At 56.0% G+C, this 12,948-nt stretch overlaps 1 protein-coding gene across 1 annotated transcript; it reads left to right on the plus strand.

The window, feature by feature from the left end:
- The first annotated feature begins 1,100 nt into the window (after positions 1-1,100).
- On the plus strand, positions 1,101-12,283 carry GPRIN1 (G protein regulated inducer of neurite outgrowth 1). Its single transcript, XM_072948201.1, has 3 exons — positions 1,101-1,112; positions 2,218-2,551; positions 9,163-12,283. Exons 1-3 carry the CDS (start codon positions 1,101-1,103, stop codon positions 12,165-12,167), a joined length of 3,351 nt encoding a protein of 1,116 aa, XP_072804302.1. The 3' UTR covers positions 12,168-12,283.
- Positions 12,284-12,948: the final 665 nt, after the last annotated feature.

Here is a 12,948-nt window from a genome sequence, read left to right on the forward strand (position 1 = left end):
TGCGCTCTCCACTTCCTTACTCTCATTTACTCATCAATCCCTGACCCCCAAGTGTGGCTTCCACCCCACCACCACCACTCCACTGACTGTGTTTTCATCAAATTTCCATTAGCTTTTTTTCAAGGACATCTCTCAGGCTATATCTTGTCTTCCTGATGCAGCTGCCCCTGACCTCCTTCTGGAACGTTCTCTCCTTTTGTCTTTGAGACATCACACTCTTCTGGTTTCTTCTGGTTTTTCAGACCACTTTTTCTCATTCTTCTTTGCAGCCTCCTTTTCCCAGATGCTCCCTTAATGTTGGTGTTCCTCGGGGTGGGCCTGGGGCCCTTGTCTCACTCTATTTGTTCCATACTCTCCCCTCATGACCTCCATCACAAGCTCCCTGGTCTGTCTACAGCCTTGGCCACTTCAGAGCTCAGATATCGACTTGGAAGTCTCAGTGTCCCACAAGACCCTTCTTTCCCCAGGTCTCATCAGGTATCTCATCATCCATTTGGCTCCCCAAGGCAGGACCTCAGAGAGGAAGCAGAATCCTCTCTCTCCTCAAACTCACATCCACCCCATGACCAAGACCTGCTGACTTTATCCCTAAATAGGTATTGAATCTGTCACCTCCACTCCATCCCAGTTGGTTCAGACATCATTATCTCTCACCTGGACAACAGCTACGGCCTCCCCACTTATGCCCTGGTCGCGCTACTACCCACACTTGCTCTGCCCCAGGGGGAACTGCAGGTTCTTGCCACTTTTCATGTCTTGTGACATGCCTAAGTCTGCCTAAGACTTGATGTCTTCATCTGGATCGTGGGGTCAGTAAAGTTTACTTTGAAAGACTGTTTGGAAAATAAAGTGAAACGATGAGTGTAGAACAGGATTTGTAAACTGTGAAGCGAAGTGCCCTTGTGAGCAACGAATGAGCAATTTCAGGGCCAGAAACATTAGGAAGACGCCCTTGCATGGGTGTTGTCCGTGGTGCTGAAAATTGGTTTGGCACTCCCGTTTTCTGCTTCCCTGGGATGCTGGTTGAAGAAGGCAATCTGATAGATTTTTTTCATTTGCTATCTAGATTTTTTTTTAATTTTTAACAATTACTGTGACTTATGGTTCACCAGGTAAGTGAGAGGAAGAGAAAGTAAGGATGAAGCTTGAGGTTTCAGGAGTCAGCTCCATTACTAACTAGTTGTGCGAGAACAGACAAGTCACCTATCAGCAGTATCTCAGTTTTTATCTGAGAAATGGGGATACAATACATTAATATTAACTTACTTATAAGTGACTGGAAATTGAAATTAGAAGAAACCTGTAAACATTTTTTTAACTTAGCACAGTGCCCCTAAATAAGCGTTGTATTAACGTTAGCTGTTACCATTTTTAGTAGGTGGTTTCACAGCACAGGCGAGAGAGTTTTATCAGCTCTTGGCAATTACGGAATTATTTTTTCTCCTCTGGGAAGTCAAAGGGGAGGGGACTATTTCTCTGTTCTGAAACGTCCAGGAGGGGTGGGCAGCAAGTCCTCTTGTCCTTGGCAATTTAGATTCAACTGGAAGCCCCTGAACACCTACTTCAAGGACCTTCGTCCTTCCAAGACTGATTAATGTTAGTCCCATTTTATAGATCGGGAAATTGAGACTCGGAGAGGTGAAATAATTTGCTCGAGGGTACCCAGGAGGAGAACCCGGCTTACACAGACTAGAAGGTGGGCGGGCACCCGGGCTAGGGAGGCCAGTAGCGGGGAAATCGAAGGAGCTCCCACCTCCTCCCCCAACCACTCCTGTCCCCTCCACTCGCAGGAGCGTGGGCGGCGGCGAGACAAAGGGGGCGGGGGCGGGGCAGAGGAGCGGGGGAAGGAGGCCGGAAGTGCGGCCAAGGCGGAGGGGGGAAATTCCGCGCAGGGAGAGCTCGGAGATCGGGCCGACCTGGGTCCCTATCCAAGCCCCTAGTATTTTCGAACAAGTGGGTTCCTCTCTGGGCCCCGGTCTCCTCCGAGGTGATACAAGCAGAATGCGTTCGCGGGGCTGGATTGAGTGAAATCTGAGAGACAGCGCGCCCCGCCCTCGACAGGCGCGCAGCAAATGGGGAGCCCCTCCGCCCCTCAGTCTCCTTGTCTGTGAAATGGGAACTGAGTCGAGGATGGTGGGGAACCCAGAAGCTCAGGGACCGCGGTGAGGGGTGGCGGGCGAGGGGCGCCCCTCCCTCCTTCGGTCCCCTGCTTCCCAGCCGGCACCGCCCCCTCCCGGGTGCCGGGGCCGCGAGTCAGCCAGTGCGCATGCCCGGGGCGGGGCGCCGGGAGGGAGCGCGGAGCCGGCGCGGGGGACGGCGGCGCGGAGTCCGCGGGTCCGCCCGCCAGCCCGGCCCGAGGCAGCCGAGGCCGCTCGGGCGGCGGCGGCGGTGGCGGGAGCCGGAGCGCAGCGCACCGAGGAGACGAAGCGACGGCACCGCCGGGTAAGAGCCGCGCCCGCACCTGCAGCCCCCACCGGGCGGGCGGTGTCTACCCCCTTTTACCGCTCGCGGCCGCCCCGGAGCCGCTGTCCAGGGTCCTCGAACCGCCTGGGTAGCGGGGCTCCGGCACAGTGCGCGGCGTGAGTCCGCCGTGCGCCCGGGTGAAGGTACGCGAGCGGCCGGAGCGGCGGGTGTCCATTTCCAGGCTCCTCCGGGGCGGGGCGGGGCGGGGGCGGGTCCGCAATCCCGGCTGAGCACCCGAGGGGCCCTGCGGGCCAGCCCGCCCTGTATGTAGGACCCCGGCCCCGAGCCTTTGTTTGGCACTGCGGTGCGGGAGAGGGCGCTTCCCGCCATCGCGGGGAGGGGGTCCGCCCGCGTTGATTCATTTTCCCCCTGGAGCGAGCTCGGCGCTCGAGTGGCTCTACTGGCACCACTGAGCACACTCGCTGTCGCACGCTCAGTGTGGCACACACTCTGGGGCTCCGTCATACACAGTCACACACTCACTGCTCGAGGCCACGCACGGGTCCACACGAACACTGTGGCCTTTATCATTCCATCAGACTCATACACATGGCCACCTGGGCACCCACCCAGTACACCTTGTGTACACACCCAGGCATACCTACGCACTCACACCAGCCATCGCCTATCACAGTACACTCAACTCAGCAATACTTGAACACAACACGCTGGCAGGCACCCTGCTCTGGCCTGCATGTGCCTGTTCACACCTGCACATCGTAGTGTCTCTCATGTACCCCCAGACCCTGCAGTAGCGTGTCACACACTCCCTGTCACACACTCTCTGGCTTTTAGCTTGCTCTTCGCCCCCCACTCCTGCATGTCCACTCTTGCCCTCCATGGATGGATGGATGGTCTCAGGGCCGTTTCTGGAAGGAAGCCTGGATATCACCCTTTGCTAGACTCCATCTCCCCTCCAGGCCCAGGAGGAAGCTTTGCTGCTCTGAGGATTCTAGGAGACAAGGGGATGAGAGGGTGAGGGGCAGCATACCAAGACTGTCACACACACACACACACACACACACACACTCTCTCTCTCTCTCTCTCTCTCTCTCTCTCTCTCTCTCTCTCTCTCTCTCGCACCTGCCGAAGCCCCACAAGCCTTTGTCGATCTTGTCACCATGGGAGGAGGTGTTTGCAGATGCCTGGCAGCCCTGGCTCCAATTAGGGAAGGAATCCTAGAGGAAAAGGAACGGGCTGGCCAGGTCTCTGGACCTGAGTGAGCTACAAGCACCTCCGCACATACCCAAGCCAACTCTCCCATGAGTGAGGCTCTGAGGCCATGTGGCCACATATGTGCACACACAGGGTCCAAGTGGCCCCGTGAGACAAAATCACACATGCCATTCTGCACATACAAGTTGAACATGTGCACACCAAGTTCTTGAACAGAAGGCAGGAGCCAGGTCCTGGCTCCCCGGGCTGACCTAAGCTGGCACAGGCGTCCACAAGCAGTCTACATGCTCCTCTGCCTGCCGGGTGAGCCAGCTGACATATCTGGGGTCATTTTACTCTTTTCCCTCAATCAGGCGTCACACGTATGCTGGCTCATCTGCTCATAGGGTGTTCCCGCAGGTGGGTTACGCTCTTGCTTCCTCTCCCAGATGCTCCTTCGCACTGTTGCCGGTTAGGTCCAGGGGATTGGGAGGGCTCTTGGCATGACCCTGAAGAGCAGAAAGGGGTTTTGAGAGCCAAACATCAGTGTCCAAGATCTCAGCTGATATGAGTGGGAAGAACCCAGGTTTTGGATTCAGACTCAACAGGCTTTTAACCACAACCTCTGTCCCAGCTGTGTGCCCTTGGTCAAGTCTTTTCTCCCTCTGACTTCCGTGTCCTCATCTGTGAAATGGGATGCTAATGCCCTCCCTCATGAGATTGTTATGGAGTCTAGATGCTAAAATGAGCCTGAGAATGCTGGGTCCAGGGCTGAGCACACAGCGGAAGAGTGATGGAGCTGGGTTCCAGTGGGAGATGGGAGGCAAGGAAGTGGGGCCCCAGTCCTGGGCTGCCTTTTGGAGAAGTGGCTGGAGCATACCGAGGCTTCCTGGAGAGCCAAGAAAAGCCTAGCAGAACTATGAGCAGCAGAGCTTCTGGAAATGGGATCTCAGCAGATCTTAAACCCAGGGCTCAGCCACCTCTTCTAGATATAACTACATCCTCTCCCCCATTTCACGGGTTAGGAAACTGAGGCCCAGGGTGTGGGAAAACTCACCCAAAGTCATATGTCAATGATGAAGCTAGAGCCTGACCCCAAATCTTTCTAACCCTCTGGCCAGGCTCTCTGTCCTTACCCTGGACCTGATCCCACATCAGAGAACTGTGAGCTGAGAACTCAGAAGCCAGCCTCTTCCGGGGGGCTTTCAGAAGGAGCATGTGGCCAGCTGGGCCATGCCTGCTTCTCGGAACCCCAATTTCTTCCTCTGGAAAATAAGAACACAACACCTGCCTGGAAAGCGTACGGGATCGACACATAAGTATAGTAAGGCCTTGATGGGTGCGAGGTCACCTTCCTTGGCATCTAGGTCAAGGGTCAAAACTCAGGCGGCTACAGGCCAGGTAGATATGGTGCATGAGGGGCTGGCTGTAAGAAAAACAATGGTGCAAATCAGTGACCAGTGGCAGTGGGCAGTCAACCTCAGCGTCCCGACACCACAGGGAGGGGTGGAGATGGTGGCTAACTGGAGGGTATTCCCCATCTAAGGAGGCAGCCACTGCTTGGCTCCAGCTGACCACTGCCTTGCAGAAAGCACACTCAGATTGCTAAATTTTAGTCTTCCAAGAGAAGCTAGAAATCTGATTTTCACATGAAATCTTCTACTTTTTAAAATGTTGATTAGTTAATTCCTTTAAAAAATTTTTTCTAAGCACTCTGAGTTAATCGAGCGCGTTCATGGGCGAGGTTTCGCCAGTTTGTGCCTGTGCTGCTGGCCCTCCCTCCCCAGCCCCCTCCTGGGAGCACAGCTGGGCTCTGACGGGCTGAGTAGATAAAAACAGGCCTTCCATGCACACAGCCCAGCCCTAAAGTAGCAGAGCCGCGCACACCCCTTATCTTCTTTAATTCTCACTGTAGCCCAGAAGGAGCAGGGGGTGGGTCTGTCAGGGTCCCCAGTGAGGAGAAGGGACTTGCCTGAGGTCACAGCTGGTCAGAGGGTGTTGTCCTGACTTCCTGTCCACGCTTCACCTGGGGGAAGGGAGCCTGTCGGAGGGGCTAGTGTGAGAGGACCCCCTGCTGGGCTACCTAAGGGGAAAGGAAGGCTGGTGAGGACTCAGAGCACCCCTCCTCCAGCCCTTGCTGACTCTTTCCAGCTCCAGCCCGAGCTCCCTGTACACCTACCATTTTTATACTGAGGAAAACCAGACCCAAAGAATTCCAGCAGACCTCTCCTGTGTTTCAAACCTGTCTCCCAGCTGCCTCCTGGACACCCCCTGATAAGTCCCACAGGCCCCCCCAGTTCAGCTTCCCAAAACCCAGTGCCCCACCATCTTCTGCAGAACTTCCCCTCCCCGCCGTGTCCCCATTTTGGTGGTAACAGTCATCCCCCACAAGTCCCACAAACCCACAGCTCGGGGGACCCAGTGGTGAGCAGTATCAATTGAGTCCCCTTCCAGGGACCCAAGGGATAGATGGGGACCCAGAGGTATAATGGGCTACATTTATAATGGCAGGAGTCTGGTTAGGGGCAGAACAGGAGGCCATGGGAATCCCAAGGAAGCTGGTGGGCAAAGAAGGCTTCCTGAAGGAGGAGACATTTCAATTGAGAACTGAAAGTTTAATAAGAGCCAAGCAGGAAGGTGTGTGGAGGCTAAGATGGGAGCGAATGTGAACTCATGGTTGAACCCAAAGAGGTTTCGTGTGTGTGCGTGTGTGTGTACCTGCTTCGAGGGATGGAGTGCATGATGAAAGATAAAACCCAGCAGGTAAGTAAATACAGGGCTTAGAAGCACATTGTAGAGTTGGACTTGACCCTAAAAGTAATGGAGTCATTAAAGATTGCTTTTTTCCCCAGTTTTTAGACAAGTAATATATGTACATAGAACCAAAATTCAAGCATCGCGAAGCGGCGTTCAACAAAATCTCCTCCACCTCCAGATCCCTGGTCTCGCTTCCCAGAGGCAGTCACTGCTGAAAGTTTCATGGGTTTCCTTCCAGAAATTTCCTCTTTAGAAATAAACCCACAGATGTCTGTCTGTCCTTTTCCTTGCCTACACGCATGGGATCCCACTAGCCATGCTGTCCCCTGGCTTTTTTCACTCAATTTATCTTGGGCATCTTTCCTCATCACTCCGCACGTTCTAACAGCTGCGGCAGGGGGAGGAGGGGTCCCATGTGTTTGTTCCACATTTCATGAACCCACTTCCTGGTTTTTCTTCTCATCACCAGCCGCATTCTCACGCACCCTCAGTCTGTCTCCAAGACCATCCCTTGGAGGTGGGCTCGCTGACCCAAGTGCTGTATGCATTGTAAACTTTGATAGGAATTGATAAATGTCCTCCCAAAAGGGCTACGACCAATTTACTCCCCCGACAAGAGCAAGGAGGGTTTTGAGCCAAGGAGTGGCATGGTTGGACTGACATCGTAGAAAGGTCATTCAGTCATTCATTTAACAAATAGGAGGGTATAGCTCAGTGGTAGAGTGCGTGCTTAGCATGCATGAGGTCCTAGGTTCAATCCCCAGTCCCTCCATTAAAAAATATAATAAACAAATAAATATTTATTGGGAGACACTTGCTTACTACGTGCCAGTCATTGTTCTGGACCCTGAGAAAACATCAAGTAAACACAGCAAAGTCCCCACCCTCCTGGAGCTGGTATTCTAATGGGAGAGACAAGTCATGAGCAATAAACAAACATGTAATTCGGTGGATGGGAACAGGTACAATGAAGAAAAACTGAGCAGGGCAAGGGGGATGGAGAGCACCGGCCAGTGCTGGGAAGGAGGCTGTTTTATACAGGATGGGTCAGGGAAAGCTTCCAGGAGCAGACCATGTGGATATTGGGAAGAAAGGCGTATCAGGCAGAGGAAACAGCCAGTGCAAAGGCCCCAAGGCAGCATTCTCCGAGATCAGCAAGGCAGCCTGGGTGGCTGAAGCAGCATAATCGTGGGAGAGTGGTAGGAGGCAAGGCCCAGAGCTCTGATGGGGCCAGAAAAATGCAGGAACAACTGGGCCATGATAAGGAGCTTCCTCTTACACTGCGTGAGGTGGGGAGACACTGCCCAGTTCTGAGCAAGGGAGGGACATGATCTGCCTTGGGTTTTACTAAGACCCCTCTGGCTGCTGTGTTGAGAATAAACTATATGTGGTGAAGGAAAAAGCAGGGATAATCCAGGCAGGAGATGGTGCAGGTTAGTGGCTCAGGGTAGTGGCCAAATTCTGGATGTATTTTGAAGGTTGATCCATTATGTTCTGCTGATGGGGGAGGTGGGATTCAGGGTGTGAGAAAAAAAGGGGATGCTGGCTGGAGAACCAGCACTATGGCTTTGGGGAAGATGGAGGGGAGGTCTGGGGGAACTGGGAGCTCCGCTGGCTTTGGCTGCTGAGTGTATATATATAATAGAACAGAGTTGCTTACAGATCCAGCGGCCTGCCAGACCCTCTCCTTGGATGGCCCCCAGGCACCATGCACTCAGCTTGTCCAAAATACAGCTCCCCCTTTCCCCAGATCTCCTGCCCAGCAACCCCCAACCCTAGCAAGAATCCTGCAGGCTGACCCCACCATCACCCCGTACAGCCAGCTGGTTCCTGTCAGTTTCCCTCAGCCCTCTCAGTCCTGCCAACTCTTCATCCCAGAACCTTCGCTGTACAAGCTCTCATCCTGACTATTGCAGAGAAGGGGCTGGGTGAACGAATGAAGAACTGGATGAAGGAGAGATTGAATGAATGATTGGCCAGCCTCCTCACAGGCCTTGGCTAGCCCCTCCCCTCCACACCATCCCTGAGCGATCTTTGAAAACACACATTTCAGATCATGTCCTTCCTTCAACTGTAAACCATCCCCGTCTCCCCAGGGCCTACACAGACGTAAACTGGTGGCCTCCAGACATATTTTGTTTGGCTCACTTTTTTTTTTAATCTTGAATTAGTTGAGGGTATTTTACACTAAACATCTGGATTTCCCACTTCTCACTGGTACTACCAGGATGCATTTCTCTAGAGCAGTACTCAGCTGGTGGGGTGGGGCTCCCCCTTTAGACAGGGCAGTACTCTCCAGTTTGCTGTGGTTCCCACCACTCCCTAATGTCCTGTACCCAACCTGCTTCCCTCAATTAAATTACCTACCCAGCCCCTATGACACCAGAATTTGTAACCCACAGCCTAGAGGACAAAAGCATAACTCCTAGGTAGCATGTTGCATGGGGTGGGCTGACAAGGGAGGGGTGATGATAGATGAAGTTGAAAAATTAGACTGTGGTCAAGCTGTGAAGGGCCTTGAATGCCATTTTAGGAAGACTGACCTCTATCCAGAGGGCCACTGGGAGGAGTGAAGCAGGGGAGTCATGTGGTTGGGTTCATGTTTTTAGCTCAAACTCTGGACAGGAGGGGATCAGGCAGGGCAGAGAAACTGGTGAGAGGCTGCTGGGAACAGGAGGAGAGGGAAGAGGCCCAGAGAAAGGTTCCTCCCCACTAGGTGTCCCCTGAGTCTGAGTTTGCTCTCTCTGTGTTTCAGAACCAGACAGCAGCCTGGGGCCCAAGCATGAGGGCAACTGGGCAGTGCTGAAGACCCAGCCTGGCTCCAGCTGCCTCAAAAGGACTCCAGCCCCCCAGAATCCCAGCCCACAACCCTCTGCTGCCCACAAGATGGGAGCCTGGGGGCTGCGAGCCCAGCCATGAGGGACTGCTGCCCCTCCCAGCAAAAGGCCGGCCCTGCACCCCCCAGGCACACCCCTGCCCAAAGCCCAGGCATGGACTCCAGACACAGCAGCTCCAGTGGGGCTGGGGAAGTGGCCTCCTGCTCTGAGGGCCCTGGCGGGAGCGTGGCCTACCCCTCCCTGACCTGCATCCCTCCCCAGGAGGCAGCCACCAAGGAGGCATTAGGGACACGTGGAGCCTTGATCTCAGGGACACCAGAAACCACCTTCTCTGGGAAGCCAGAGCCTGTGTCCTCAGTGAAAACTGACCCTTCATCCTTGGAGAACAGAAATCCTATGTTCTTAGAGAAGATGGACAGCAAGTCTTCAAGGCAGGCAGATTCCATTTCTACAGGAAAGGAAGATGTTGGGTCCTTGAGGAAGGCAGATCCTATGTTTACAGGAAAGACAGAGCCTCCAATCTTGGGGAAAGGGGATCCTGTGGCTTCTGGAAGGATGGATCCTTTGACCCCAAGAAAGGAAGATCCTGGATCCTTGGAAAAGTCAGATCCTGAGAGCTCTAGCAAGATGGAGACAATGTCCCCATGGAAGGAGGATCCTGTATCCTCGGGCAAAGTGGATCCTGCATTTCCAGGAAAGGAGGAGGCCAGGTATTTGGGGAAAGAGCTTACAGTATCCTCAGAAGAGGTGGTGGGTCCTTCATCTGTGGAAAAGACAGACCTTGTATCCTTGGGAAAGAGAGATCCTGAGCTCTCGGGAAAGGTGGATCCCGTGTCCTTGGAAAACACGGATTCTGCATCTGTAGGAAAAACAGATCTTGGGTCCCTGGGAATGCTGACTCCAGGGTCATCAGGCAACATTAAGACTGTATCCCCTGGAACGGTGGCTCTGGGGTCATCAGGAAGAGCAGATCCTACTTGCTTTGAGACAACAGATCCTGCATCCACAGGAAATGCAGAAATTGTGTCCCCGGCAAAAGAGGACCCTCAGTTCCTGGGAAAGGTGGATCCTGCCTCCTCAGGAAAGCAAGATGTAGTGTCTATGAAAATGACAAAAACTATGTCTGCTGGACAGGTGGATCCCGTGTTTTCGGGAAAGATGGATCCCACATCTCTGAAAAATATGGATTCTATGTCTTCAGGCAAGGTGGGTCCAGTTTCTTTGGGAAAGGTGGATCCTGTGTCCTCAGGAAAGCCAGACCCCTTGCCTCCTGGGCAGACAGAACTGATGTTGGTGGGAAAAACAGAAACCACATCCTTGGGAAAGGAGGGCCCAGTGTCCTCCAGGAAGGTGGATCCCATTTCCGTGGGAGATACAAAAACATCATCTGGAAAAGTGAACCCTGAATCTTCAGGAAAGACAGCCCCTGTGTCCTCAGGTCCAGTGGGTCCTCCATCCTCTGTGAAAGCTGAGGCAGTGACTGGGGAAAAAGCAGATCCACTATCTCTGGAAAAGTCAGATCCTGTGGTCTCAGTAAAGGTGGGCTCCATGGCCTCAGAGAAGGCTGATACTCCAGCCTTGGGCAAAGTGGACCCTGTGAGCAAGGAAAAGGCAGAAACTGTTTCCGCTGGAGACATGGACTCCGCATCTGCAGGAAAGGTGGCCCCCACGGCCCTAGGAAAAGCAGTCCCGGCATCCACGGGAGAAGCAGAAGCTGTCCCAGAGGGAAAGGTGGATCCCCTGCCTCCAGAGAAGGGCAATCCTGTGAACTCTACGAAGGTGGATCCCAGGGCCTTGGGGAAAGCAGAACTGCAGTCTGAGGGCAAAGCAGAAACAAAGCCCCCTGCACGGGAGGGTACTGTGTCCACGTCCCCAGGTAAAGCAGAGGCTAAATCTTTGCAGAACGAGAAGCCGCTGACCTTGGAGAAGGGGGATCCCGTATCGTCAGGAAAAGCAAGCCCTACTGCCTCTGGGAAGGTGGAGCCTGTAGCCCTAGGGAAGACCGGCTCTGCACCTCAGATTAAAGCAGAGCCCCCATCCTCGGGGAAAGGGACCCACCTCACTCTGGGGAAAGCGGAGGCCTCCTCCTCCTCCAGGCAGGCAGATGGCAAACTCTGCGGCTCAGTTCCATCTCCCGCGGATGGCGGGGGCCACGTGGAGCCAGCGCCACTGCCCAGCTCCGAGGCCTCCAGTCTCGGCCAGAAGGACCCGACGGTGGTTACTCCCGAGAGAAGCCCGGGTCTGGAGGCTGCAGCGCCCCCGCCGGCACCGCGAACTCGCGACAACTTCACTAAGGCGCCGTCGTGGGAGGCGAGCGCCCCGCCGCCGCCGCCGCGCGAGGACGCGGGCACGCAGGCGGGCGCGCAGGCCTGCGTCTCGGTGGCCGTGAGCCCCATGTCTCCGCAGGACGGCGCGGGCGGCCCGGCCTTCAGCTTCCAGGGGGCGCCGCGCGCGCCCAGCCCCGAGCCCGTGCCGCCCTCGCGCCGGGACGCCGGCCTGCAGGTGTCGCTGGGCGCCGCCGAGACGCGCTCCGTGGCCACCGGGCCCATGACGCCGCAAGCCGCCGCGCCGCCCGCTTTCCCCGAAGTGCGGGTTCGGCCCGGCTCCGCGCTGGCGGCCGCCGTGGCGCCCCCGGAAGCGTCCGAGCCCGTGCGCGACGTGAGCTGGGACGAAAAGGGCATGACGTGGGAGGTGTACGGCGCCTCCATGGAGGTGGAGGTGCTGGGCATGGCCATCCAGAAGCATCTGGAACGACAGATCGAGGAGCACGGCCGCCAAGGGGCGCCGGCACCACCGCCTGCCGCCCGCCCGGGCTCGGGCCCGGGCCGTGCGGGCTCCGTGCGCGCCGCGCCCCCCGAGGGCGGCGCCAAACGCCCGCCGGGCCTTTTCCGCGCGCTGCTGCAGAGTGTGCGCCGGCCGCGGTGCTGCTCGCGGGCCGGACCCACGGCCGAGTGATCTGCCCCCCTTTTGTACGCCCGGGTTTCCAACCTTCTCAGGCTCCCTTCTTGACCCCAGGCCCCTGGAAGGGATCCCCTCGACGCACGACAGGCCTCCGAGGGGCGGGCAGCCTCTAGGGTCTTCTCATCCCCTTTCCAGCCCCGCTCCCCTCCTAAACACGCAAATGAACCCCCTCTACCTAGCTCCCTCGTGGTCATGAACCCACGAACCCAGCCTTGACACCGCACTGTCCCTTCATAGCCGTCAGCCCCACCCCCTCCCGGTCACACTGGGCAACCTCCGGGACCCGCTCAGCTCCAGCGCCACCAGCCCAGAGAGCTGAGGCAGGCTCCTGAGATGTTCAGACTGGTGCGCTGCGTCTCCAGCGGCGGCCAGGTCCCCAGAACGGGAGAGACCGTGTACAAAAGCCCCAAGTGTGCGAGGATTGGAGCGTGAGACCCCGATGTGCAAGGCCCGGGGTGTGTGCGAGTGTGTGTCCACGCGGCGGGCTGGCCCCATGGCCTGGGCATCTCTTGCATGCTGGTAGTTGTCCCCAGTTCCTGTCTCCCCCTCACCTGTCCCAACCCCCAGCCCTATCTCCACCCTCACTGGACACTGGTTCACAATTCCCAGACAGGCCAAAGGTGGCTGCAGGAGTGCCCTGGGGGCTCAGCTGAAAGGCGAGTCACAGAAAGGTGAGAGGGCTTTAGACGGGTCTAGGCATCACAGTCAGAGGCTCACAGACAGCCTGGGTGACAGCTGGTCTTGGGTACTGGGGGCAGGATGGAGAGCTCATGTC

The sequence above is a fragment of the Vicugna pacos genome, chromosome 22, assembly GCF_048564905.1.
Source record: "Vicugna pacos chromosome 22, VicPac4, whole genome shotgun sequence".
Taxonomy (NCBI): Eukaryota; Metazoa; Chordata; class Mammalia; order Artiodactyla; family Camelidae; genus Vicugna; species Vicugna pacos.